Here is a 26,662-nt window from a genome sequence, read left to right on the forward strand (position 1 = left end):
TCTCTCTCTCTCTCTCTCTCTCTCTCTCTCTCTCAGCCCAGTCCCCTAAATGAAAATATTTACTTGCTTGGAGTGGCAAGGTTAAGAGTGGGGTTTTGCCTTGGTTTGTTTTGAATTGTTTCTGTGTTTGCGCTGCTGTGCTGTTACATTTCCCTCCAGTGTTCTAGTCCTTCTGCAGTAACCATGTACCATGTGAACACCTTCCTGATGCTGCCTACCACCATGGAGGACAAGCCTTACCACAGCTCAACATAGGAAGCTGTGTGTTTAGCAGGCTTGGAAGGGTACGGGGCTTAAGCTCTGCCGTGCAGTATCGCTCGTGACCGTAAACCAGCCGGGGTGTTTCCCAGGAGAAAATAATAACTGTCCTCAACTGGAAAGAGCACTTCATAAAAGAGTTTTGGTTGGGTTTGGTTTTGTTTATCTCTCTGCAAAACAGCTTCTGATCCCTTCCACTTCCCTGCCTCAAAACTAACACTGACGCTCCTTGTTTCCAAGACCCACACCGATCAAGGCTTTGGATAGCCAGTGTTGGGCAAATCCTGACATTTCATAGCTGTCACCGCCTGTCCCTGCCATCAGAACTCGGGTGAAACTTCTTCATAGTCACAGCTTGGTTCATCAGACCCATTACCAGTTTCCTGAGTGAGGTAAGGACCCAGAAATGTGTGTTTCCCATGACTGGTCATCGACTTCCTGTGTGCCCATCACTAGACAGACGTCTCTGCACCTTCTGACGGTTCCTCGGCTGCATAGCTGCGACATTTGCTTACTGCGATGAAGCAGCCGTCTCTGATGACTGCTCCTCGGATGAAACTCTGGAGAGAGACCCAGTGGGTGGTGGGTGGAGGGGAGAAACCAGCCTGCAGCTCTCAGGCCAGAGAACCGCCCTCCTCAGCAAAGGCTGGTGGCTCTGGTGGCTCCGGGCAAACCTGCCAAGAAGGACGAGCAAACTGAGTGCAGGGAAAACTTCCCTGCTTCTTCCCCAAGATCAGTACCTCAATTCCCATTCGCTCCTGTTTCAGCCATTGTCTAGCTGTACAAACCATGCTGCAGGCCAGCATTGATGTGAGGCCCCGCCCTCCTGGAGCTTTAGCGGATGAGACTCAGAGGGAGCCTCCGCCCTCAGACAAGCTCCCTTCACAGAACCACGTGTGAGTCCAGCCATGCAGGAGGCTGGACCACTCCCACTCCCACTCCTCTCTCCCAACTCCCAGCATCCCCTAGCGCCCACTTTGAAATTATCCCAAAGCAGCCACATTCAGAAGGAAAAGGGGGGTGGTGGGGTACACACTTTCATTTTTTTGTATATGACACTCATGTGCTATGCCAAATATTTATAAGTAACTGTTCTTGAAATTAATTGAAGGGCTCTGGTTTGCTTTTGGCCCTTACACTCGGCTGCCCTGTGTGGCTCTCTGCCTGCATAGCTGTGACAGGTGTCCTTTGCATAGCTCCGTCCTCGGGTCACACACTGTCCTGGTTCCCACATGGATAACGGGCCCAGTTTTTAAGTTAAACCTGCTGACTTCTCCAGATTTGCTTGTCTTCTGGATTTGGAAGTACCATGTGTGATATGCCTGTCTGTAGATATTTAACGTTCCCCGTGGTTCACTGACAATATTTAGACTGTGTGTGCATACACACGTGTGCTCACTCGTTCTATCTAAGCTGTGGAGACCAAAAGAGTCTGCCAGGAAGCGGTCATATTTTTCAATTGATGTGAAAAACCTGGATCATGACTCAGGGTTTGAAAATAACCTCAGAAACCTCCGTTTCTTGTCTAGCTCACCTTTTTTTTAAATTATCAACTTCTTTTATTTTAATTGAGCACACTTCGCACCACTTCCTTACAAGGGAACACACACACTGCTTTCCTCACTGGGGCCTGAAGACCCCGCCTCCCGTCGCTGAGAAGCTGGAATTGAAGTCCAGGAAAGAAGGCATCGGCATCGTGTGGTCCAAAGCCACAGAAGGAGGGAAAATGGATTTGGTCCAGAGGCTGGGCTCTAGAGGCAGCTGGGGGCTCCCTGGCTTTCCCTCTCCTCCTCCTCTGAACCCCTGGATTGGAAGATGGCTCTCCCATCCCCCCTCGCTGTAGCCCCCTGCATCTCCTCGTGGTGCCCTGACGTGGGTTTGTGAGGGTGAAGCTGATCAGCTCCAGGCTTCCCTCCTGCAGTCCGAGCTGGCAAGATGCTTGGAGAGCTCACTCGCTCCAGCGCGGCTTTTCTTCTCTGTTTGTTATAACCAAGAGCCTGAAGCCGTTGCTGGGGACTTTTCCCTTCCGGTTGCCTTCAGGAGTTCATTTGATGATTTCTATGTCGGGTCATTGTGTGTGTGTGTGTGTGTGTTCTAAGCAAGGCCACATTGGGTATTTTAAAATCTTAACTATCACATTAACCTTTGACTTGAAGTTCCTTGACTTCGGCCAACAGGTTTTCACATCCACGCTTTGGCCAATTGTGAGTTGTTGTTGGCGTGCTCTGTAAGACAACTTAAAAAAGGCATAAACACCGCTCATAGGCTTATCCGAGGAGCTTCACAAAGTTCGTGGGGAAATTCCATGATCCTCCAACTCCGTTTTCCACAGCCTTTCCCGGCTTCCCCACACTTATGAGACTCCCCTCAGATGGACTCTCCCACCCCAGCTGGAACACAGACGGTGGCGCACCATGCAGAGGAGAGCTTGGCCCTGGCGGGAGGAAGGGTTTCCTCTAGGTGGTGAAGACCATTGGGGCAGCCGAGCCCTGACCACACCCTTCTCTTCTCCTAAGCTGTGTCTCCTGCCCCTCCTGCTGGGCAGCACCGCCCGGCAGGAGCCGGAATGATGACTGTGTCAGGTGTTAGAGGGACAGGGCGCGGCGGGCAGTGCAGTCCCTTGTCCTGAACAGCTATGCGTGGAGTCTGGCTGGCCTGCGGATGACCGCCCGGCTGAGCAGTGATAGGCCACAGACAGACTGGCTCCTTCCAGGGGCTTTTCAGCCAAGGCTGAGCCCGCCCCTGGTCCCAGACACGCCCGCCACCTTGCCCCCGCCGACCGTTCATTTATCAGGAAATGAAACTGGTTGAAGGATTTGCCACTGATGGAAGCTGCTTCTCTCCAAAGTTCAGGAGGCGCCTGAACTCCTACTGACACAGGACGTCACAGCTTTGTCCACGGGAGCCTCAGCACTGCCGAACTTGGGGGGAACCCTGCCAGGGATGGGAGCAGGCCCTGGAGGTTGCGGGGGCTCCTTCCTCTCATCTAGACACACTCCCGCTTTGGAGTGGGATTCTTTCATCCGCTCCACATCTTTCACCTTCCAAAGGAAAGTTTCTGTATCCCCCTACTGATTTTTCCATCTTGTTTTTGTTTTAAACAAAAAGAAAGTCTTTCAACATGACACGCATTACCTTCTTGGCAGCTTCGCCCTGTAACTGAGACCAGCGGTCACTGCTGAACTGTTGCAAGATGGGGAGGAACAAAAGCCAAGAGAAGAGGGCTGTTGAACGGCCCCCAGACAATGTAGGAAGTGACGGCTACATTATCACAGAGTGCGTAGTCTAGTGCATATGCTTCAGGAACAGAACTAGACCACATTACCTCACATATTCTGACGTCCTGAATCATTTCACTTGGCAAAACCAAATCTGCCGAGCAGGGAATTCTGTCGTGGACCACTATCGAGCGCCAGCTACAGCTGCGACCTCCTGTGCACGGAGCGGGCAGGCCCAGACGTCATGGACAGAGTGCGTGTGGCAGTCACTACAGCCCTGGAAGCGGTTGCTGGCTAATTGCGAGCAGTAGTGGCTAGAAACAGCCTTACTGCATTTTCAAGAGTCCCTCCGACAAGATGCTATAAATGGGATCCTTTGTAGTCTTCCCCATTATTGTCCCCTCTGTCCCCATAATTAAGAAGGTGCTGTTTAACGTGTGTGCGTGATAAATGTCTAAGAGTGGATTTCTTAAGACTTTTTTTAGGGAGAGGAGGATTCTTTTTGCTTGACTTTTTGCCCTGATACTCATGTTCATTCATTCTTTCTCTCTCTCTCTCTCTCTCTCTCTCTCTCTCTCTCTCTCTCTCTCTCTCTCTCTCTCGCACACACACACACACACACACACACACACACACAATCAGTGAGCCTCTGTTACCCTTGGTTCTCATGGCTCCTGCTTGCTAAAATGTACTTTAAGACACAAAGTGTTACAGCCAATGTCAGCTAGCTGGTGGTTCTGTTCCAGTTGGACCCCACAGAGACTGGTCCCACAAAGGGTCAGTGAGTAAGGAGTGCCTCACCCACCTCCGGCCCAGGGAGAGGTGCTTTGTGACTTCAGGTTGCACTGAGGGCCCTGTGTCCACAGATGCGGTTGTGCTCCGCACGACTATGCAGGCCCAGGTGAGGGGTCGTTTTAGAGGGAGGGGTCTTCTGTCTGCTCAGCTCACTCTCAGTGCGTTGGTCTGTAGCACAAGCCTGTGTCTTTGGGAACAAGGGTGCCGCCTTTGTTTAACTCGTGCGTTAGCGGGATCTTGCCAGTGAGAGGGTTCAGACGGTGCGCCCCCTGCTCTTCCCTGTTTCTAACCGCCTCTGCCATTCGGTGAATGCCAGTCTCATCTGATTGGGCCGTCCAACACTCTTGCTGCCAACAAAGGAGAACACACAAAAGCAGTGGGCACTCTGAAAGAACGCCCTTCATTTCAAGCAGTCCGTATCCTGGCCCCAACCCACGGGCTCTGAAAATGACCGACGTCAATAAGTAACCAGGAGTCGCTGATCACTTCTGTTCAGGACGCCTGTGCTCCACCCCTGTCTTCTAGCCTCTCAGTGAAGAGAAAACACCGAGCCCAATGTGGAGGGTCCCTCAGATGAGGGGTCAGTGGGGCACAAGGAGCCTCGTGGGATCTTGATCACCAGGCTTGCTTCCAGTGCCCCCCCCCCCGCAGTCCTCAGACCTCTGAGCCTGGCAGCCCGTGACTGGCATTCCTTGGGTACAAAGCCAGTGTTTGCCACAGGGCTTTCCTGCCGTTTGTCTGTTTGTCCTGCGACTGTGGAGGGGGCGGCTCTCCCCGGCTCAGCCGGCTGCGAGGGGTTGAGCTCCCCAGAGCCTTGCTGTTGGAGGGGCACAGTTTCTCAAGGGGCTGCCCAGGTTCTGGCTGCCTGGGAAGAACGTTTAATGGGAAAGGGGAGTTGGGAGGCCAAGGAAGGGGCCTGTACAAAGCGAGGAGGGCTTGATGTGTGTGTGCGCGCACGTGCGCGTGGGAAAATGACAGCTGACTGGGGCCTGAGGCAACACCCACGTGCAAGAGCAGGGAGGAGACTGGAGGGCTGGAAAACGGATCACAGCCCCGCCAGGAGCCCTGTGCTGGGCATTAGGAGCCCTCACTGTGCGGGCTCACCTCAAGGATGACACTTCCCCTCCCCAGCCCCCCTGGCTGGGGCAGGGATTTAAAGAGACAGTGTGTGCAAGGCCTGAGTGGAGATTCAGCGCAAGGTCAGCCAGTGCGTGTTTGCTTCTAGGGGTCAACCGCTCATTCCCAGAACAGAGCAAAGGACGAGGCCTCCGGATCTGAACCATGAACGCAGCTGACTCAAAGTCCTGTCCACGGTGCGTGTCTAAGAGAGGGCTACGAGCCCCTGGCGGCATCCACGCACCTGGCTCTCTGGTGCCTCGGGCCACACAGACTTGACAAACCAAGAGCAAGTTGGTACGGTGACCGTCATGAACGTGAGGATGCTCGTCTGCTTCCTGCAAAGAAAGGAGCAGAAAACACCACAGCTGCAGCTTCGCTCCTAGGTCTTTCTGTAGTCACAAAGAGACACCCCTCACGCCACCCCACCCCAGAAAGGCAGGCCAGGGGGAAGCGTTCCGCCACTCACCACCCTGAGGAACAGCTGCTCCCAGGAAGACCGCACTGCCCTATAATGACCGTGGGCCACCGGGGAGAACTGCCTCTGTGAGGTTCCGAGACTAATCCTCACGGGGAAAGCGCTGGTGGTTTCGAACTGTGGGCCTTGTAGTTAGCAGCCCGAGGATAGCCACTGGGCCACCTTTTCCATAAATATTGCAGCCTAGAAAGCCCTATGGGGTCTCTATGGGTCCGAATCTTCTCGGTCACAGCAGGTTGGTGGCTTTAGAGGTCATAACCTGAAGGGCAAGTTGAGACGGTTCTGGGGCCCAGCACTGGTAGCGTCTCTGCGCATCTCTGCTCCGACTGTCCAATCAGCCAGGGACGGAAGGCCCCGCTGAAGGAGCGGATGAATTGCTGAGGGGCTTTAGCTGGTGCTTCGGTCATTATTTCCGTCTGGAATTGTTTTAAACGGTGTCGGAAACGTTGGCTTGTAACCGCGCGTGCTGGGTTTTCACCAGCTCTGCTGAGACTCAGCCCTGGAGAAGAGCCCTGGAGTTGTCCTAACTGAGGCCCTGCGCTCTCCAGGACCAGCTGGGGGCTCTTCCCACAGTGAGTGAGTCAGTGGGTGAGTGAGTGAGTGAGTAAGTGAGTGCTCTGTGGATGTGCTGTTCTCGTAATGCTGACCCTGAGCCCGGGGCCTGCCCCATCGTCCCCAGATCCCAGTGTTCGGAACAGACTCTGGAGGGCATGTGATCCTGAGAGGTCCGATGTCTCCCAAATGTGATCAAAGGAGAAGGCTGGAATGCAGTCTGCTGTCCATTCCAGAGAAGAGAAGTCGCTTCCCAGTGTGCGCTTCCGCCCTGGCCCTCAGAGTCGGTAGCAGAAGCCGGGGCAGCTCAACCCTGCCCTGTAGGAAGGGTCTGATCCCACAGCGCCTCGAGGGAGTGCGTTTGGTTAGACGGTTAACGAACACGGATCAGGGTTTCCTGAGGGGGCGGCTGGTTGGTTTGGTTGCTGGTACGTGCCTCGCCCCTGCAGCCAGCCTTTCAGTAAAATTATTTCAATACTACATCACAATAATTAACAAGCAGAGCCTCTGGGGGCTTTCTTCTTCTCTGGGGGATGAATACCAGGATATGTGGGAAAATTGCCTCTTTTTCTTTCACCAAAGAAGTCCACAGGGGAACCAAGCTGGAGCTTCTTGTCGGGCAAGTTACATAATCTGTTGTCAATTTGAGACTTAAGAGTGAAGGGGTAGAGTTTACCTTGATGACCTTATTTGGAGGAGCCAAGGAGATAAACAGCTCGCTGAAGGTAGGACACAGGCTGACTTCCCGAAAGACATCCCTGCGGAGAAGCCACATGGACCTACCCTGATGCAGCCAGAGCCCTGGAAGCTGGAGGAGCCATGAGGAGACCCCAGCCAGTGCTGAGATGACTTGCAACACCACTGGATCCACAAGACTTCCCACCCACTGGCCTGTGATATTCCTGACTTTGGTGTCATTGCATGTGTTTCATGAGTGTGAAGAGGACTTTATAGATTGGTATCAGTCACATGAGCTAATATCAGGTTACGGAATTGATCTGGACTGAAGACGTTTTCTCAATATTCAATTGCTCTTGTCTATCAAGTTCTTTGTTACTCACATTTGTGTCTCCCTGGATTTGTCTCTAGTCCACCCGAATTCACACATTACCTTGTCAGAGCCTTCTTTGCAAAATATCACAACCCAGCGGCATGGAGTGGAGGCTGGAGAGATAAGAGGTGGTTTAGAAACCCTCTGTTCCCACCCGTCCTTTCATATATCGGGAAGACTTGGAGACCTGGCTTTTCCTGGGTGCCTTGGTGAGATGCTGTCGGGGACCTGGGGCATGTGTTCGGGAGAGATGGCCTCACCGTGTTTGCCTACATGGGCTGTCTCTCTGCCTGGGGGCTCCTGGGGCAGGGACTCGCGAAGCCACACGCCCCCCCCCCCGCCCCCCACACCCCCGGGCTCTGGGACTGTCTTCTGTGCACGCAGTTCTTTAGTTCATCCCTGTCGTCCTTTGACCGCATGTCATCTCCTGCCACACAGCTCCCTGGCTCTCTGTCAGGGACATGCTTTGGGCACAGATAGGGAGCATGTCGGTTTCCATCCATCATAGCCAGTTCATTCTTTTTAACCCCCATTGCTCTTGGACAGCGATTGGGCAGGAATACACTGATCTCCGTGAGTGTGTGTGTGTGTGTTGGTGGTTTTTAGCTTCCTGAATGTGTTCTTGTTCTTATTTGTAACTCGTTCTTCAAAATAGCACCCCTTCATGAAGGGCCCAGCTCGGAGGGTTCTGTTTGCCTAGCTTGCCACCCCAGGGAGGAGCCCCAGTGGTGTAGTGGTTACTCACCGGGCTGCTAACCACCAGGTCAATAGTTCGAAACCGCCAGATCTGCACAGAAGAAAGATGGCATTCTCCTCCCATAAAGAGTTACGCTCTCGTAAACTCACAGGGGCAGGTCTTCCCTGTCCTAGAGGGGCACCATAAGTACTATCAGATTGATGGCAGTGAGTTTGGTTAGGTGGGTAGCCTAAGGAGCCCTGGTGGTGCTATTGGAGAAGCATTGGGCTCCTAACCTCAAGGTCGGTGGTTCAAACCCACCAGCTCCTTCTCGGTAGAAAGATGAGGCCCTCTGCTTCTCAAAAACCCTGGGCAGGGTCTCTGTGAGTCGCAGTCCACTCCCTGCCAGGAGCTCGGGGTTTCGCGAAGGGGAGGCGAGAGGTGGACAAGGCTTGATGGCATTCGACTCTGACGTGGGGATTTGTTCCTTTCTGCTGTCAGGGTGTGACACGTCACCCAAACGGCTTGCCACGTTCACTAGAACTTTCTCCATCCTACCGGTCAACGCCCTTACCACAGTGAGAGGGAAAACCCCGAGAGAAATCAAAACAGCCAGTTCTGGGGTGAGGGGGTGGGTCTGGTTCTTTACACTGTGTATGACTGCTGAACCCCGCATGGGGGTCCTGTTTCCAGTCAAGATAATTCTGAGCGTGTTTGGGCATGTTGAGAAGGACACATCTCCAAGAGCAGGACCACCCATAGGCGCTGTGTGTGGGGAACCCCAAGGCCATGCCACTAGTGTGGGGCACCCAAAGAGTCCTGCTGACTGGCTGTCCCCCACGTGGGCAGCCACTTCCTGGCTTCACCCTGAAGACAGTGGGACTGGGAGTTCCAGGTCACTGGTCAGTGTGTCCTGTGTGTGCGCCAGACAGGGGGGCACTTCCTAAACCCTGTGATCGGAAAGTTGGTGACAGTGAGTCTGCCCTGAGCCATTGTTAGTGCACGGTGATATTTACAGAGCTGATGGTGACCAAAGATTAAAACATTCAGAATCAAATCAAGCATCTTCCTCCAGAAATGTTTGTTGAGGTTTCTCCCAGGCAGGAGGCTGGGGAGGGAGCATGCCACAGCAGCTCCTGCCCTGCCCTGCGGCCTGTGACAGCCGGCCGGCCCTGTGAGTCCACTGCCAGAGACCCTTTCCCAGGGCCAGCAGGCCGGAAGAGGCCTTATCAGGAAGACAGAGGCTCTGCCGAATGGAGCCAGGCGGAGGGTGGAAACAAGAATGTTGTCGGATCCTGGGTTTCTGGTGGAAAACAAAAGTAACAAAGGTCATTGGACTCAGAACATGAAGTGTGACCATCCACCACCCAGCAAGCAGAAGGAGGCGTGTTTCAGGGTCTGCCCTTCTCTCGACTCCAGCCCCACTGGCCCCTGGCCCCGACTGATCCTCTGTCAGCAGAGCACCTCCTGGAGCCTACCTGCCTGTCTAGTGGAGGTTGAAACCCAGGGCCAGTCCAGACACCTGTGGGCAGGAGGGCCACCCAAGAGTTTCTGGAGGAGGTGGGAGCATTTGAGCCAGCTCTCTAGGAAATGAGGAGGTGGGGGGAGGGGGGAGCGCTCAGCAAGCACTGTCTCAGAAAAGGCGCAGAGGTGGGCAGTGGCCTTGAGGCTGCAGAGGAATCCATCTTGGCAGAGGCTGAAGGTATAGATGAAGGCCAGACAGGCCGAGTCCATTCGCAGAGCTCCTAGAGTCTTGTCGGCCTCAGAATTGTCACTCTCCATCTCCACGTAGCCGAGCTCTCCAAGGAAACGGTCAGATCCTGCAGGATGGGGGCCTCATCTCATGTATTTTAATCAACACCTCTGTGGTACAATGCACCCCCGATGCTGTGTTCTCACATCCGCTTACTCGCTCCTTCCCTGCTACGGGGTTGATTCCGGTGCATAGCAGCCCTGCGGGACAGAGTAGAGCTGCCCCTGTGGGTTCCCAAGACTGTAGCCTCGGCGGAGTGGGGAGCCTCATCTTCCTCCTGAAGAGCAACCTTAGGAGTAGCAGCCCAACGCATACTGCACTGCACCCCAGGGCTGGCCGCCATCACAAGGGAAGCAACTAGTCCTTGTCTGTTTGAGGTTTTATTTGTTTGTGTTTCAGGGTGGAGTTCTGTGCTAGCTGGGATGGGCATGGAAATAGCTCAAAGCTGAGGTAGAGGGCAGCAAGCAGTGACTGGGAGTCAGGGTGTAGATGTGGTTGCCTTGGACACACAGGTCCACAGTACTATCCTCTCCACATTTGGGGGGCCTGGGGGGCTGTCTTCTATAATCAAACGTTAGGGGACAGGTAGCCCATCCTGGTGCTTCCCTGTGGTGTCCGAGCACCTGAGTGGTTAACCTCTCTGGTTGCAAGAATGTAAATGCTGATTAAAAGCCAAAGAAAAGGGAGAAAGGCTTCCCTGGAGTCAGCAGGTCCCCTGGCTACAGTAATTCTCTCAGAAGTCTCATAGGGACCTCGCTTCCTCAGAGAGTGATGTGGACCTTCGCCAGGGAGATGTGCCTACAATGTACATGTCTTTCAAAGGCCAGACATCTCCTTTTCCTCTGCCTGCTGCACCCTCTGCTGCGGCTACCGTCCTGAGGGTCCTCTTTCGAGGCAGGGCAGGCACACGCAGTTGGGGGGGGCGCGGGGGGGGGGCTGGTGAGGGTTCAAAGGAAGAGAGGGGCCGACATTCTCGACATTATCTTGCGCTGCACTCCCAAGTGAAAAGAGTGTTCTTATTGCCAAAATGTTTCCCACGTCCCCATCCTCAACTACAATGTGTTGACCATTTAAATTTAGAACCACCCTTCCAAAGGTCCACTAAAAATGTTCTGTGACTATTTTCTAGGTAAATTCCAAGTTTATTTCATTTTTATGCTTGCAGTAGGTAACGATTGGAATCACCCAGGCTGAGTCCCGAAATGTAACTCCCAAGATGATCAGTGACCCTTTCTCTAGTGAAACACATGAACTCGCTAGAACCAGAAGCTGTGCTGTAAAATAGGACTCCTTCCTCTGTAACCATTGTCATGTTTTAGAAACGACTCTGTGCTGGGCTGCTAACCACGCGGTCAGCAGTTCGAAGCCACCGGCCCATCCATCCGGAAAGGACGGGGCTTTCTCCTCCTGTAAAGAGTGACTGTCTTAGACACTCAGGGGGACCGTTCTACCCTGTCCTCCAGGCTCGCTGTGAGTCAGCATCGACTCAGTAAGTTGATAGCTACTCAAAGGATTCGCCTCCCGGCGCATGACTTACCTCCTGGGCTCTGATTCGAAATATACCGTGGAGACCAAAAGAGAAGGTGTCCCCTGTCACATGCAGGAGACAGGCTCTTGTGACCCCCGTCTGCGCCATGGTGCAGACAGGCAAGGTGCTGGCTGGCTTCTGCCACCTCCTGGCCTGCCCTTGTGGGGGCCCAGCACTGGCAGCTTCATTCTCCACGGCCAACCAGAGCACGCAGGCCTCAGCAGCAGTGATGGTTCCCAGGTGCGCAACCATGTGTCAGAAAGGTGGCACATCTGTCCAAGTGCATGCGTGTCGGAGCTGGGTCTAGAATTCAGGCGTGCTGGATTTCCCTACGTTGTACCATGGATGGTGTGGTTGCAGGGACACGTGGCAATCTTCAGGGTACCCTGTTTAAATGCTTGCTTAAATGTCACATCATTGTCAGGTTGGACCCGTTCGATGCCCGGGGGTTGTTATGTGCTGAGGACCTTCGGTCTCTGAGCTGGGAAACTCTAGGGGCAGAAATCAAAGCTGGCCCGGCCTTGCCTTTCCTACCAGGAAGCAAGATCGAACCTGCTCCTCGCAGAGAAATTTGTAGTTTAGAAAACCTTCTAGTCTGAACCCACAGTGGCCAGCCCCACTGCCAGGGAAAGACAAGGAACACAGTCACTCCCAGTTGCCTCTCTTGTCTGTCTGTCTGTCACCTGGCAGGTCAGTGAGTAAGGCCTTGGTGCTTGTGTGCAGCCGTGTCACTGACGGGTGGCAGGGCTCCGGGGCACAGCCTGTCGTCCCTTCCTGCACTGCCCTGCCGCCCCGCACAGGCTTTCGCCGGCCTGCAGGGTTGGGACCTCATCTTCAAGTTGCCACAGCCTGAAATGGCTCCTTCATGAGGTGCCAGGCGCTTCTTCCCCCATCACGTGGATGTGTGTGCCATGCTGGTAAATTCCCAGCCTGCCCGGCCGGTTCAAGACTCCATTTCGGATGTGGTGGGTCAATTTTGAATGGTAGCGCCTTGGGGAGTGAAACGTGAAACCTGTCTGCCTGTTTCTGCACGGAGAAGGCTGCGAACACCAGTCGGGAATGGCAGGCATCGGCTTTTGTGAATGGAAGATGGATGTGCGCTCTGCTGTGGCTGACGAACGTGAACCGCTTCCGATCCACTAACTGTGTTCTGAGCACACCGCCCGTCCCTTGTTGACTAACCGCTGTGGACACCGGCTTTCGGGAGCAGAGGACATGGAGCCTTCTTCCCTTCTGTGTCTCAGTAGTGGCAACAAAAACACTCTATGCACTGATTCTGTGGTGGCTCTTGGCAGTGCTAGACCCAAGAAGGGGACCCTGTGCCATCTGGTGGCTCCCTGGTCCTGCCTCTCTCCCAAGCAAGTGGGAGCCAGTGGAGGGTGACAGCTGTGGAGACATGAGCCTAGCGTGAGCCCCACCGCCATCCCTTCAGCCCCTCCCCGTTACTGCTGGCTGGGCTGTCGTGTGTGTCCCCGTGGCAGTGCCAGCACCAACAGCGAGTACCGCTCCCAGGCGCCACATCAAGAGTCATTGTTCCTGCCTCCGTGTGGGAGCCCGCCGCCCAGAAACATTTCCTCACCCTGCCTTTCCGTCCCCTCGTCCCTCCCTCCCTCCCTCCGGGTCCTCTCTGCCTGCTCCTGCTCACGGCAGGGAGGCCTTTAACCAAGACAGAGACTGAAAATTGTTGGCCCAAAGTCCTCGGCTGCCCTGTGTTCAGCAGTGCCTATTCACATAGCTTGTTGGAGAAGTGGTGGTGTGTGCCACTGGGCTGTTTAAGAAGGGGATCCGACCACTGGGGATTGCCAGGAATCTCTGCCGCCCCATGCTCAGCGTCTCTCTCGCAGGCGTGTGTGTGAACACGACCACAGCTGCATCACGGAGCTCATCGCTTGAGAAGCAGGAGGCTCTGAGAGAGGCCTTCGGACCCCTGGCTGGCCTGGCCGTGCCCTGTACCCCACCCTCTTCCATATTCCTCTGGCTGCTACCCTGCACTGTGTGCCCAGGCTCCCGCCCCTCGAGGTCGTGGGGCAACGTCGCATGAACCCACAATCCTTTTTTATCTCTACCACACTTTCAGCTTGAGTCCAGAACGAGTCATTGTCCTTGTAGACCTCCGTTACCCCCAGGTGGCCAATACAGGAGTTGGGCCAGATTTGCTGCCTCTAAATCCTCCCAATAGGATCCCTGGTGGCGTAGTGGTTATGGTCAGCAGTTTGAAACCATCCAAGGAGAAAGACAGGCTTTCTGCTCCTGGAAAGAGTTACCATCTCAGAAACTCACAAGGGTAGTTTTACCTGGTAGTTTTAGTCTGGTAGGGTTGCTATGAGTCAGCACGGAGTTGATGACAGTGAGTGGGTGGGTGAGAGTGAGTGGGTGAGTGACAGGGTGCTGGGATGCCTTAGCAGCTCTTCACTCTCAAACTTATCCACCCACCTCTTTTCCTTCCATCTTCCTGAATCGCAGAATATTTGGGCCCCAGTAATTTGCACAAGCACCTACCCAGGAGATGTTTCTGCCTGTGGAGCCCATTGCCCCAGCGTGACTCGGGCAGGGCAAGATGTGGCCAGCGTCCACTGCCATCAGCTCGACCACCCCAACCTGCCAGAGTATTGCCCTCAAGTTGCTTCCAACGCAGAGCCACTGACCAGATAGAGTAGAGCTGCTCTGTAGGGTGCCCAAGACTAACTTTATGGGAGCAGCCAACCTCATCTTTCTGGCTCGGGTTCGAACCTCAAACCTTGGGGTGAGCATCAAATGCTCAACTCATTGTGCACCAAAGCTTCCTCTCTGCCACCAGGTCATTGTAATACGCATCACCACCTCTCTTAGCCCTTCCTTGTGCTCCCATCCAGCGTCTGAAGGCCCCAGTCAGCCTCCCAGCCCAGCCCAGCCCCAGCCCTCACCTGAGCACATCCTTCTTTCTCACCTGCTCTCCTGCCTGCCTGCCTGCCCCACGAAAGCTCTCACCGTGATAACATTAGAAGAGAAAAGGGAAAAAGCCCGCCAAGTCGATTCCAGCTCGGACAGAGGCTGCCGAGCTCTACAGACGCAGAGCTACGCCTTTCTGCACCGACTGGAACCAGACTGCCAGCAGACCGACTCCAACTCAGAGGGAGACCCTGTAGGAGAGTCGGACTGGACCTCCGTGGCGCTGAGACTTAAGTCTGCAGGGCAGCGAGTCTCATCATTCTCCCGAGGAGGTTCTGGGGTTCCGCCCTCTGACCTTGTGATCCGCATCTCCACGCACAGGCCAGTATGATTTTTCTAAGGACGTGTGATGTCTCCTCTTGGAGGCTTGGGAACGCATCCTAAACTCTAAGAAAGCTCTCCAAAGCCAGATCTTAGGAAGACTCCTCTTTTCCCACTCGGTGAAATGACCCAGACTCTGCTCTCCTTTCCTCAGGGACACCTTCCCACACGCACGCCCACAGCTCACGTCACACCACATAACGCCCAGCGTGCCTCCTGCCAAAATGTGTCCAAACATGGCTCAGACTCTTTCCCCCAGCTCGTGCCCCCACCACCCCCAGGTTACAAACTGGTCTGAGGGAACACAGAGTAAGGAAGGAAGGTGATTAGCTGTTGCATCTTGAGGCCCTGTGCTTTTAAAGAAACAGTACTGCAACTGGGACAAGAATAAACGCAAAGCACTCATTAAAAAGAGATGTCTGGGACAGAGAACGGAAGTATGCCCGCGGATCTAGGGAGAGCTTCGACAGAGGGCCTTCGAGTACGGGGTTCACTTTGCTACAGATGTGCCCAGGACGTGGCACAACTAAGCACCTCGAGAAGTGAGTCCTCTGGCCGGTGGGGTTCAGGGTCACAGTCTTGGGAGACACCCAGGTTCATTGGCACAGCACAAAGCAGACACAATGTTCTACACCGTGCTTTATGCCGACTTCTAAAGGAGACTACTGGCCAGAGGAAAGACGCTCGGTGGATATCTCAGCTCCATGAACACAGTCCAGTAGACGACAAGCCAATGGAAGCAGTTAGCGGACCACAAGCATCAGCCTCCCTGACCCTGAGACCAGAAGAACTAGCTAGTGCCCTGCTACCACCACCCACCGCGCCAGGAGGGATCACGTCAGACAGTCCCAGAGAGACTGGGAGAAAGATGTGGAACAAAACACAAAATCGTGAAAAAGCCCCGGTTTCCTGACTAGATAAGGACTCGTGGGATCCGAGACTGTGGCCTCTGAAGTCTGGAGCTAAACTCACCCCCCCCCCCGTGGCTCCGTGCTCAGCCCAACACTCACCCCTGTGGCTCAGTGCTCAGCCCAACACTCACCTCCGTAGCTCAGTGCTCAGCCCAACACTCACCTCCGTGGCTCAGTGCTCAGCCCAACACTCACCTCCGTAGCTCAGTGCTCAGCCCAACACTCACCTCCGTGGCTCCGTGCTCAGCCCAACACTAGCCCACAGGACCACGAGGGAGCGCCACATGCCACACTGCAGGGTCATCAGATGTTTGAAGTCAAAAGTGTTGACCCAAGGACAGTTTCAGAGGGTTCAGAAGGAAGAGGGAATGGAAACAGGGAGGAAGTGATGAGAGACACATTTCATTATGGGAACTGCCATCAATGAGGTGATATAAAATGAGTAGGACTTGTCCAGTGGGAATCTGATCTACTCTGTAAAGTTTCACCCAGTTCACCACCAATAATGGCCAAGTCGTCACAGTTTGTGACGGGTATCCCCATGCGTGCTAATGAGTCCACGCCATGTTCCATTACTAGATAGGGAGTAACCGTTCATAGCAATATTGTCATTACCCATCAGTCAGATCTCCCTAAGTTATTGAGAATCAGATAGTGGTAACAAGACTGGGCAATTTGGGAAGTAAATAAATCTGTAAGATAAAAGTGTAACAGCCCCGCCTCCCCATCTCACTCCAAATTCCAAATAACGAGGGCTTCCCAATGTGCCCTGGTCTTACTGTGGCTGTTGGTCCCAAAGGATTTTGGAAAGTTATTTCCTAACTCACCCTTGTCTTTTCCCATCTCGGGGCTGACAGCCCTTTTTCGGTGCAGGCTCTTATCAAACAGCCCCTGAGACCCGGGCAGTATTGTAAGCACTACGGGTGATGCTCCGGTTGGTTACCAGTGGAGCTGCCGTCGGCAGGGCCAACAGTGGGAAACCTCCCCTGGCTCCCAGGGTGGTCGAGAATGGACTAATCCGTTTTCAGTGCTTTCTTATGGGAAAAATGGATTCGGACCCTGCATCTCGACGCTCCTTCCAAGACGGATTAGCGTCGAGGCCCTGGGTTCTACTGCCCTGTGATGCAGACCCTTCCTCCTCACCGCTTGTCACCATTCGTACCAGGTCAACAGCCTTGCCGTCGGGTCTAGTCCAACTCATGGGGGCCCCGTGTGGTACGGAGAAAAACTGCTCCTTTCCTAGCCGCCATCTGCAGCAGCCTGCGTGCCCTGGGACCACAGATGGGTTCGAACCACCCACCCGTGAGTCAGAGTGAGAGTAGACTGCGTGCACCAGTCCAGCCATGGACCTCTGGTGACTCAGAGGCCCATGTCAGTCTCTGCTTTGTCAGTGAGCTGATAGCATTTGACAGACAAGTAACTCCCTCCATGACACACACGGAAAGAACCCCAAGTCCAATCTTGTTCAGAACATGTTTGTCCAATCTGATCATGTCGATGGCCCTAATCTGTCAGTTCAGTACCTCCCCCAGAGCTGGTCCCAGAAGCTACCTGGTGTTGACCAGGCCTGGGGGGTGGGTGGGGGAGCTTGGAGGGGAGCGACTGGTGGTGTGCTTCCTACCAGTCACACCCCTGAGTCACAGCCACGCCGGCCTGTCTGCCTCATACAGAAGTGGTACCCATGCAGGGAGGGATGGACGGCAGGGGCTCGGGATGTCCCCTAAATGTGTACATTTCACCCCGGGGTTTAAGTTTTTAAAAATAAAAAGCGGAACATCTATAAATGTGCTTAACTTGCTATCTGTGACCCAATTGGTTTTCGATCCGAGCAGGACCTGCCCACCACAACTCTGCTGGTGCTGCCTGTAACCCCCGGCCCAGGCAGTCCTGCTGCCCTGAGCATCGCCGACCCCTTCTCTTCTTCAGACACTTTAAATATGGTCTTTCAAACAGTGTTTTATTTTTTTGTTTTATAATGTGCTGTATCCTGTTTGATTTTAAATTACATTAACCCTCCTGCGCTCGGCCAGGTGGTGGCCGGGTCCCCACGATGTCTGCAGGGTCTTTAGGTGGAAGGGGCAATGCCTTTGAGCTTTGGTGGTAAGCCCGTTGTAGGGGAGCCCTCCATCCGTTCGCAAGCTGCCTGTGGGTCTCCATCAGAGACAGTCTGCCTGCTAGACCCAAGTCCCCACTACCAAACCAGACCTTCGCTGTGCCCACGGTGGCCCCGCCGTGGTAGGTAGAGTCACTGGCGCTAATTGAAGCAACAAAACGTCTGGGTCGAGCATTGCCTCTGGCTCCAAAAATCAAACAACAGAGTGGTTGCAAGTACTGTAGCTTTGGACCAGGACCAAGCTCCCAACATAGGGGGTAAGTTCCCTCCCCCCTGTGGGGCCGTCACGAGGTGACTCTGTTGGGTGTGGGGCAGTGGGGGGGGAGGAAGCCGGGGGCTCAAGTCAGGGTCCCCTCCCCTACCTTGCTGTGCCCCCCCAAACTGAGAAGACCAAGAGGGGAGCTGTAGGTAGAGTGGGGAGGTGACAGCCTGGGGGAGCCTCACATGGCCCCTCCCCAGGCCGGGAGAGACTTGTCTTGGTGATGGAGTCGGCAGCGTTCAGGGCTGACCCTGACAAAGTGCGCCCGCCGTCCCCGGGTCCCAAGAAGGCCTGTGCTGTAGTCTCTGCCTCCTCGCAGACTCCTGCACCCACCGGGGGAGAAGGCCACGTGCTTCCTGAGTCTCACGCTGGTCTGATGCCTTCCCTGACTGGTTAAGGCACAGTTGATCCAGTGGACTGAAGGGCATTTTCAAAATGCTTGATGATTCTGGTTCATTACTCGTCTGGTTCCACGGTACCAAGTTCACTGGTCTTAAACAACACCTGCATGCTTGGGCCGTGGGCTCGGAGTGTTGGCTGTGTCTGGCCAGGCCTGTGGATACATGTTGGCCTTGCCCTTTGTGTACTTTCTTCCCTTTTCTGACCCTTGGAAGTGCCGGAGAAAAGTTCCAGGCAAACAGCCCCCAAAAGACCACTTTCCCTCCCTCCCTCCAGGAGCAGAGTGGGGGGCAGGTGCCCATGGGCTCCAGAAAGCCCCTGGGTGCTCATCAGTCCCTGCTGCCACTGCTGCTCTGAGGGGAGGCAGGATGATAAAGAGGTGTGGCCTCAGGGGGTGGTGAGCGTGATGTTGTCAAAGTCCAGTGTCCCAGCTCGGAGAAGCTGGGCCGGAGTGCGTCTGACTCCAAGTGCGCACGTGCTCGCTCGCCGTCTGCCCCGTCGGCCAGGCCCTGGGGAAGTGGTCCCAGGAGCCTGTGGTCTGTCGCCTTTCAGATGCTTCCTCCAGCCTCGCCCCAGAGAAAAAAAGGGAGGGTGTGGTGTGAGAGAGAGAGAGAGAGGAGAAGAGAAAGATAGATAGATAGATAGATAGATAGATAGATAGATAGATAGATAGATAGATAGTCAGTCAGTCTCCGGCCTCCAAGGAGGACTTATGGAGTTGCCAGAATTCTTAGGAGAAGGCCATGCCCACGCAGAAGTTTCATTGGCTATCTCCAGATTGACAGGCTAGACTCCACCCCTACACTCTTCATCCTTAAAGTGACACCAGATTAGGTGACTGCCACAGTGGCGCAGCACGGGCGCTGTTTCGTTCGTCATCCACGGGGTTGCGGTGAGTGCCGTCAAAGCCGTGTCCACACGCAGTTCTAGGCCGTGGTACGGTTGGTTTTCTCTCAGGCCATGAGCAGTGACTTGATAGGACGACGTGACGTGCCATCGGTGATCAAATGACCCTCCTCCTCGGGAATTCCCATACAGTCCTGCAAAGGTTTCAGCTCAGAATTCACCTTCCCCCTTTACTTAGCATTTAGGTCGCAGTCACAGCAAATGTTGGCTGGGAATCCTGTGTGTGTCGTGTCTCCTGGCTCGCACGGAAGAGGGGACATTCTGACTGCGCTGGGTCGCACAGTGGCCCAGGGTCCCGCGGGACACATGCAGTCCCAGCTCATCTCAAACCCCCCCCCCGCCCCCTCCCCCCGGAGCTGCATGTGTGCCTGGAATCCGGCAGCCCCTGGACCCGGGCTCTCACTGAGTGTGCACCATCGCTCAGCGTCGAGTTGACGAAACCCGCGGGTCTATTTACTCTCTTTCCCAGATAGCTTGTTACTCCACCTAATTCTCTCCGCCTGACCTGCCCCAGGCCCTGCCCCTGGCCCTGCACAGTGCCAGCACGTGGTCGCCGGAGGGACTTTCTTCCAGCTCCTCAGCAGCTTCCTCAAGGGGCCTTGGGTGGACCCCAGGATTCTGCCTGGGGTCATTTATCTCCTCAGACCTAGCCCTGCTCACCAGTTCGCACGCACGTGCATCCCCACACACACACGCCTCCCCAGGAGTCCGCATTGCACAAACATTGCAACATTGCACCCCTTGCTAGCCCCCAGAGCACCTCTGAAGACTGTCCTGACAGTCTGCTTTCGAGAGGTCAGGACCTAGAGAGACCTGTGGAGCCGTCTTCTGCGCAGTTAGACTGCAGGCCCCCTGCCTCCGCTCAGGCCTTCCCTCCCAGGGGCACACGTCCCTCTGCTGCTGCTGCTGCTGCTGCTGCTGCTGCCCGATGGGCTCTGTCTCCACAAGAAGGCTCCTTCCGCTAGGGCGGCATGCTGTGTGTCCAGTGCCCCCTGGTCCCGAGCAGCACGCTCGGAAAATACAGTGCGTGGGTGGGTGGGTAGGTGGATGAACAGACAGACAGACAGACAAGACGACTCACCTAAGAGAGATGCACTAAGACCATGTACCTGAACCACCTGCTACCGTGTCTGAGGTCGATCAGTCTTGAACAGATAGTGGTCTTCGTTTCACTCATCCATTCATCCCATCATTCACTGCCTGGCACGATTTGGGGGCATACAGCAGCAGACATAACAGATGTCTCTGCCTCCTCGTGGCGGTAGTAACAGTAGGTAGGGAGCATCTGCCATGTCTATACTTTTCTTTTTTCACTCCCCACCGTCCATTAACCCCTTCCTCTTAGGACACTGTGTTCCCCCCCCCCCCAGCCCCGAGAGAAAGGTCACCCACTTGCAGCCATTCCTGCCAGGCACCGCTCACCTCGGCCAGAAGAAGCTCCCGGCCCAGGACGTGCTGAGAGGGACTCAGTCCTCAGGCCTGTGGGGAAGACGTAAACCAAGAACATCCAGAGCCCCCATCTGGAAGAAGCACCTAGGACGCTGAGTGCCCAGGCCAGGCCTCTCCCATGGGCCTGAGGGGCACAGCACCCAAAGGAATGCAGGGCGAGCCTCCCCCTCACACGGCCGCCGTGTCAGCCCATCCTGCTGAGGTTCACTTTCGCTGACCCTCTGCCAACCATGTCTCCCCTGGACCTGGCCTGCCCCAGAGACCCTGTCTGGTCAGGTCAGCAGGCCTGCGGGGAAATGCTCACCTCCAGATGGACTGACTGCTGCACCCTGAGCCAGCCCTGAGCACCTGCTGTCTGCCTGCCCTCCTGGGGGGGCTCGCTCTTAGCACACTGTCAGCCACCAGGCCCAGTCAAGGTGTTCCGGATGCTGTCTGCGTACATTTTCCTAGGAACCTTAGGAGACGATTTTAAAGCCCAGAACTCTCCGGCCTCATGACTCACGCATAGCTTATCAGCCTCCACTGCTCGTGTGCTTCCAGGGAACTGCGTCATGCTAAACTCATCTTGTTTCATTGCAGAAGTTTCCAGAACTGAAATTCAAATACGTGGAGGAGGAGCAGCCCGAGGAGTTCTTTATCCCCTATGTCTGGTCCCTGGTCTACAGCTCTGCCGCCGGCCTATACTGGAGCCCCCAGCACATCCAGCTGTTCACCATGGACGCAGACTGAGGGCCCGCCCGCCACCCCCACCCCCACCGCCACCACCACGCAGCCCACCCAGTGATGTTCTCCCTGGGGAGCAGAAGCAGGCACACAGATGGCCTGCTGTTTCTTCTGCTACTGAGGATGACACAAAGCGTGCTTCCCCTGCCACTCTGCGTGGGAGAACCTGTGCCGTTGGCAGCCGATCACCCAGCTTAGATTGTAGAGCGAAAGGGGGCATGGGCACCGGCCAGTAATAAACCTGGAAACCTGCTCCAAGGCCTACAGTGTTCATGTCTGAGCCCCAGCCCGAGCTTCCCCGGGTGCCTGACGCTTAGACCCGCCCCACTCCACCAGGGCCCACCTCTCCCTTTTGGGGGGTGTGCAAGATTTGGGTCTGGCATGTACGTATGTGTGTGTGTGCATGTACGAGTGTGTGCGTTCCTTGTTCACGTCACCCGTGACCCACTGTGGGTCAGTTCTTGTGCGTAGTGACCCTATAGGACAGAGCTGATCTGCCTTGGCCGTGACCTCCACAGAAGCGGACTCCCACAGTGTGACCTGCTGGCCATTACTTTAAGCACTGCGCCCCCAGACCTCCGTTGTTAGCATGTGGGTAAGGGGCTGTCCTGTTGGACCCTGCCCTACCCTCGCCATCATTAGGTCTGAGCCCATTGTTGCAGCCACTGGGCCGGTCCATGCACTGACCCTCCACTTGACCTTCCTTCTCAGAGAGCTGGTCTGTGAGACATGTTTAACATTAAGGAATACCAGCCTAGAAACTGATGAGACAGGACACTGACCCTGGATACGCAGCTGCCTCTGAGGCCGGCAGGTGAGTGAACGCTGGCGCCTGGTGTAAGCCCAGCAGCCCCCAGGCCCTGGGTAAGACACCTGTGAAGCCAGCTGAGCCTCGCCACTGAGTTAAGTCACAGTCCTGCTCCAGACTCGCCACAACAGGTCACTCCTGACCCTCGGCAGGGGCCCTAGGGCAGGGTAGAACTGCCCCGTGCATTCCAAGGCTGGGAGGAGAAAGTCTTGTGTGTGTGCTCTCTCTCTCTCTCTCTCTCTCTCTCTCTCTCTCTCACTCAGCGGCTGGTTTTGAACTGCTGAGCTTGGGGCTCGGAGCCCGGTGCGTAAACCCATCATTACGTTATTTAGTCTACTTTGCGTTGATCTGTAGGAAGGAGAAAGCTCCTTTGTGAGAGAGTCTTATCTGCAGTGTGCGAATAAGAGCGTACAGGAGACCAATGTGATGAACACTGGATCCCACACGCGGTGAGAAAGAAGTATGGCTCCCCCTTCCTTTCTGAGGCTGCGGCTTGTGGTCCGGGAGTGGGGCAAAGGGCTTTGGGGAAGGGCCAGCACTGGGCTGCTGAGTGGAGTGGGACAGTCCTGTCTCGCCACACTGCCCCCAAGAGGCCCCGTTGCAGCCTACAGGAGCCTCTTGTCATCCTCAAAGGCAGGGTCGGCACCGCTCCCTGTAGTCACAGCAGGCCCCACGAAGGTGAGGCACCTGCCAAAGGCTTGGTCCACACAGCCCTGTGATTGACAGCCTGCGGTGACCTTGCCAGCAGGCCTGCAAGGCACGCAGGAAAATTCCGTTCACCTCACCTGGGCAGGTGGTGACATGCTGGCTTCCTGAGGAGGGGCCCCATGGCTTAGCTGGAAGACCCAGCTCACACAACCATCCTGGTCCTCTCCGCCTCTGGGTACTTCACCTACAGTCATGTGCACCACGTCGCTCAGCCGGGCCTGGGGAGGAAGGCGAGGGGTCATCGTGGGGCTCCACTTTGTGATACAGGGTCAGCAGTTTGAAACCACCAGCCACTTCAGTGGAGAAAGACAAAGCTTTCTTCTACTACCAGGGAGAGCTGAAGTCTCTCAAACCCACAGGGACAGCTCGACCCTGTCCTCTAAGGTTGCTGTGAGTCAGCATCAGCTCCGGAGCCGTGAGGGTGGGGTGGAAGTAGCACACAAGAAAAAGGACGTTCTGATAAATACTAGGACAAACACGACTACACGAGAACTAAAGAGCAGCAGCGTGGCCATGTGCGTGTGGAGATGCGCATTTTCAGGTAGGTGTGTGTGTATGGACAAGGCGACGTGCAGAGAATGGGGAAACTGCACTGAGCTGAGTGACTCATGGGAATTGTATAGGCCGGAGAACTCGCCAGGGTTCCCAGTTTTTACAGGAGCAGACAGCCTCCTCTCTCTCTCGTGTGCAGCTGATGGACTCAAGGTTGACTTGGCCCGTAGTTGGCGGCCCAGTGCCTAACACAGAACACCTGGGGAGCCCCCGGGGAGCCCCCGGGCAGCTGTCTCTACAGGGGAAAATTCTTTCGTCCACCATTCTATTTTTCCACCCACTCTTTGATACTCTCTCATACATGGACCTACATCCATGTATATTCATGTAGATCATGAAGCACATCTAAAGCCTAGCCTGTCATCATGCAGTCCATCCCAGCTCCTGGTGGCCCCGAAGGGCGGAGTGGGACTGTCTCGGCGGGCGCCCACGCTGTCGTCCTTGATGGAAGCAGACGGCCACACCGTTGTCCCACAGAGCAGCGTGGGTTAGCAGCCGAGCACGTCACTGCACCACCGGGACCCTTTGTTTTCAGACAAGCACAGAGGTCCAGTGAACCCCGCAGGGGATGGTGTATGGGGTTGGAAGACGGGGACCTCATCTCTTGGGACAACTCAAGTCAAGTGGCCCAATACGAGGATACGTCAGAAAGGATTGCTACTAAGATTTCAGTTCATACCTGCATGGGTTCATTCCAAGGAAGACACGTTTGAACATGCCTCTGTGGTCAGCAGGCGGTTGCAGACACGTTCGGTCGTGCGGCGTCTCAGTCTGGTCAGGGTGCTGTCTAAAACAAGGTTCCGTGGGAACACTGACTGGCTTCCAGGGTTCTGCTGGGCCGGGAGGTCAGCCCAGATCATGGTGCCTGCTTCTTGGGGTCCCAAAAGGACACTGGTGATAGATCTTCTTGAGGACACGGATGCCCGTGGGGGCTTTTTAACAAGAACTTTCAAGAAAATAGAAAGCTGCATTAGTGAGAAAAAGCCCAGGAAAGTTGCACTTAGTCATTCTCCAAGGGTCAAGAGCTGCCTGAAAGAACTTCATTGGGACCCCTACCCATACCCCCCTACCGCTCAGCTCTCGTGCCCCTTCATATTTCCTTTTGTTCCCAAAATGCCACATTTAAAACGGAATGCCGAGACTGCTGTTGTGCCGTGGGCATCAGAGAGCACAGGGTTCGTTGTGGAAGCATCAGACAAACACCACCTCCGGAATTTCACAGGCCTAGAGAGATGGAGGACAGGCCAAGAAACAATCATGTCAGTTTGCTGTTTCTCTTTCCTAAAGGGGTCTGTGATTTTGTGGCAATATTTTTCTCCTATTTCCCCTCACAGTATGTGATGTTCATGTACTCCGTCACAGTTTGGTGAGTAGCGAATGAAGTTTTAAACAGTTGCAAGGAGCCATCCGTGTTACGTGTTACGAGTGCAGTAGCTGGAAAGAAACCAAAGGCTCAGAGAAGAAGCCAGTGCGCACGCACCAGGCCTCCTCCTCCCTGAGACCAGAAGAAAGGAGATACGGTGCCCAGCTTCGCTTCTCACTACTCTGATCAGGAGCACATCCTGGCCTGGACTTCGCATCCTTCAATTCCAGACTTCCTAGACCAGGACTGGAGGGCACACAAGGCCATTTACTGTTGAAACCTGGAACCGTGCCTATTCTGTAAGGCCCTCATTTCGCTGAATAACAGACTGGCCCTGAAACAATGTGCCCTCGAGCACTGGGCTCCTTTCACCAATCATCTCATTCTGTGAGCCCGACCAGTCAGCAGGGAACCACCAGGCTGGACAGAAAGCATGCTGAAACACTGTGAAGTGGGACTGACTGTTTAGCTTCTGCTAAGTGGGAACCTAATTTGCTGGGTAGACTTTTCACTGAAAACACAATGTTTTATTTACAAGAGCATTTGGGCTTGCATGAACATTGAACAGTAGTTTGCTTATCAATCTTTTTGTTTTGCACGAAGTCCATGTGTGCAAGATGACACAACTCTATATGACCATCAAAGTGTTGGGATAGAAATTAACATCTGATTTTGCCCACGATAGAAAGCTATTCTCTTTAAGGCTTGAAGGTAAACAAGCAGCCATCTAGCTGAGAAGCAACAAAGTCCACATGGAAGAAGCACACCAGCCTGTGTGATCATAAGGTGTCGATGAGATCAGGCATCGAAGAAGACCCAGAACAAAATCATACCCAATGTGAATGAGGTGCATGGGGCTGGGCATGGAGTGGACAACCAGACATCCCTCACAGAGGGGTCCCAGGGAAGAGATGAGTCAGTCAGGGTACAGTACAGCACCAATGATACACACAACTTTCCTCTAATTCTTTGGTGCTTCCTTCCCCGCGGCCTCCCCCCTACTATCATAACTTCAATTCTACCGTACAAATCGGATTAGACCAGAGCACTGCACACTGCTACAGATAAGAGCCCTTAACAAAGGGACTCCAGGATAGATGAACCCCTCAGGGCCAGCAAGGAGAGTAGAGATACCAGGAGGATTAGGGATGGGGGGTGGGGAGGAAGGGTCCTTAGAGCCCCAAAGGTGTGGCAACCCACAGGTTGAGAACTGCCTAAGGGAAGGCCAAGAGATCATTTATAAACCCTGAATGTCTGAAAACTTAAAATCCCAGCCTCTAGGCTCCATACTGCCTTGTCCTTCAAAAGGCTCGGAGCAGGGGCTGGTTTGCCTGAGGCATGCGTCTGTTAGACTTGTTCTGGGCCATGTCCTGTAGACTTACGTTTGCAAGGTCAACCCCCAGAGCCTCAGAGTTCCCTCCTCTGCGCACGGCCTACAAGTTCCACCATGTTCGAGACTGATCCTCGGGCTTCTGACTCTAAACTTGGCTGTCCCAGCCTCACCCCCCCGCCACGCCCCCCCTCACCCCCAGAGCTCCAGGAGGTCAGGATATGAGTTCTCTGAAGAGCAGCCAAACTTTCGATGAATGTGAAAAGCCAAGAGAATGGATGTAGTCCATGACCATAGCTATAATCAATCAATCAATCGTACCTTATTATTTTTTAAGAACCCGCTGAAGATCAAGCTCGGGATGTCCTCTCCAGAGCCCATAGTCATTGGGGGTTCCAGTATAACCCCAGAGAGACTCACCAGCTGTCCGCACCCCTCCGCTGGAGCTGCAAGCTCCCTTTTCAAGG

The 26,662-nt window shown here is 54.7% G+C and overlaps 1 protein-coding gene across 5 annotated transcripts in view; it reads left to right on the top strand.

Moving 5' to 3' along the window:
* DYM (dymeclin) overlaps window positions 1–21,577 on the top strand; it is a 296,719-nt gene extending 275,142 nt beyond the window's left edge. For all 5 annotated transcript variants that reach the window (XM_075532630.1, XM_075532631.1, XM_075532626.1 and 2 more), the window contains one exon: window positions 21,291–21,577. In XM_075532630.1, coding sequence (XP_075388745.1) covers window positions 21,291–21,440 — 150 coding nt within the window. In that variant the 3' untranslated portion in view covers window positions 21,441–21,577. The remainder of the gene's footprint in view (window positions 1–21,290) is intronic.
* Window positions 21,578–26,662: the final 5,085 nt, after the last annotated feature.

The sequence above is a fragment of the Tenrec ecaudatus genome, chromosome 15, assembly GCF_050624435.1.
Source record: "Tenrec ecaudatus isolate mTenEca1 chromosome 15, mTenEca1.hap1, whole genome shotgun sequence".
Classification (NCBI taxonomy): Eukaryota; Metazoa; Chordata; class Mammalia; order Afrosoricida; family Tenrecidae; genus Tenrec; species Tenrec ecaudatus.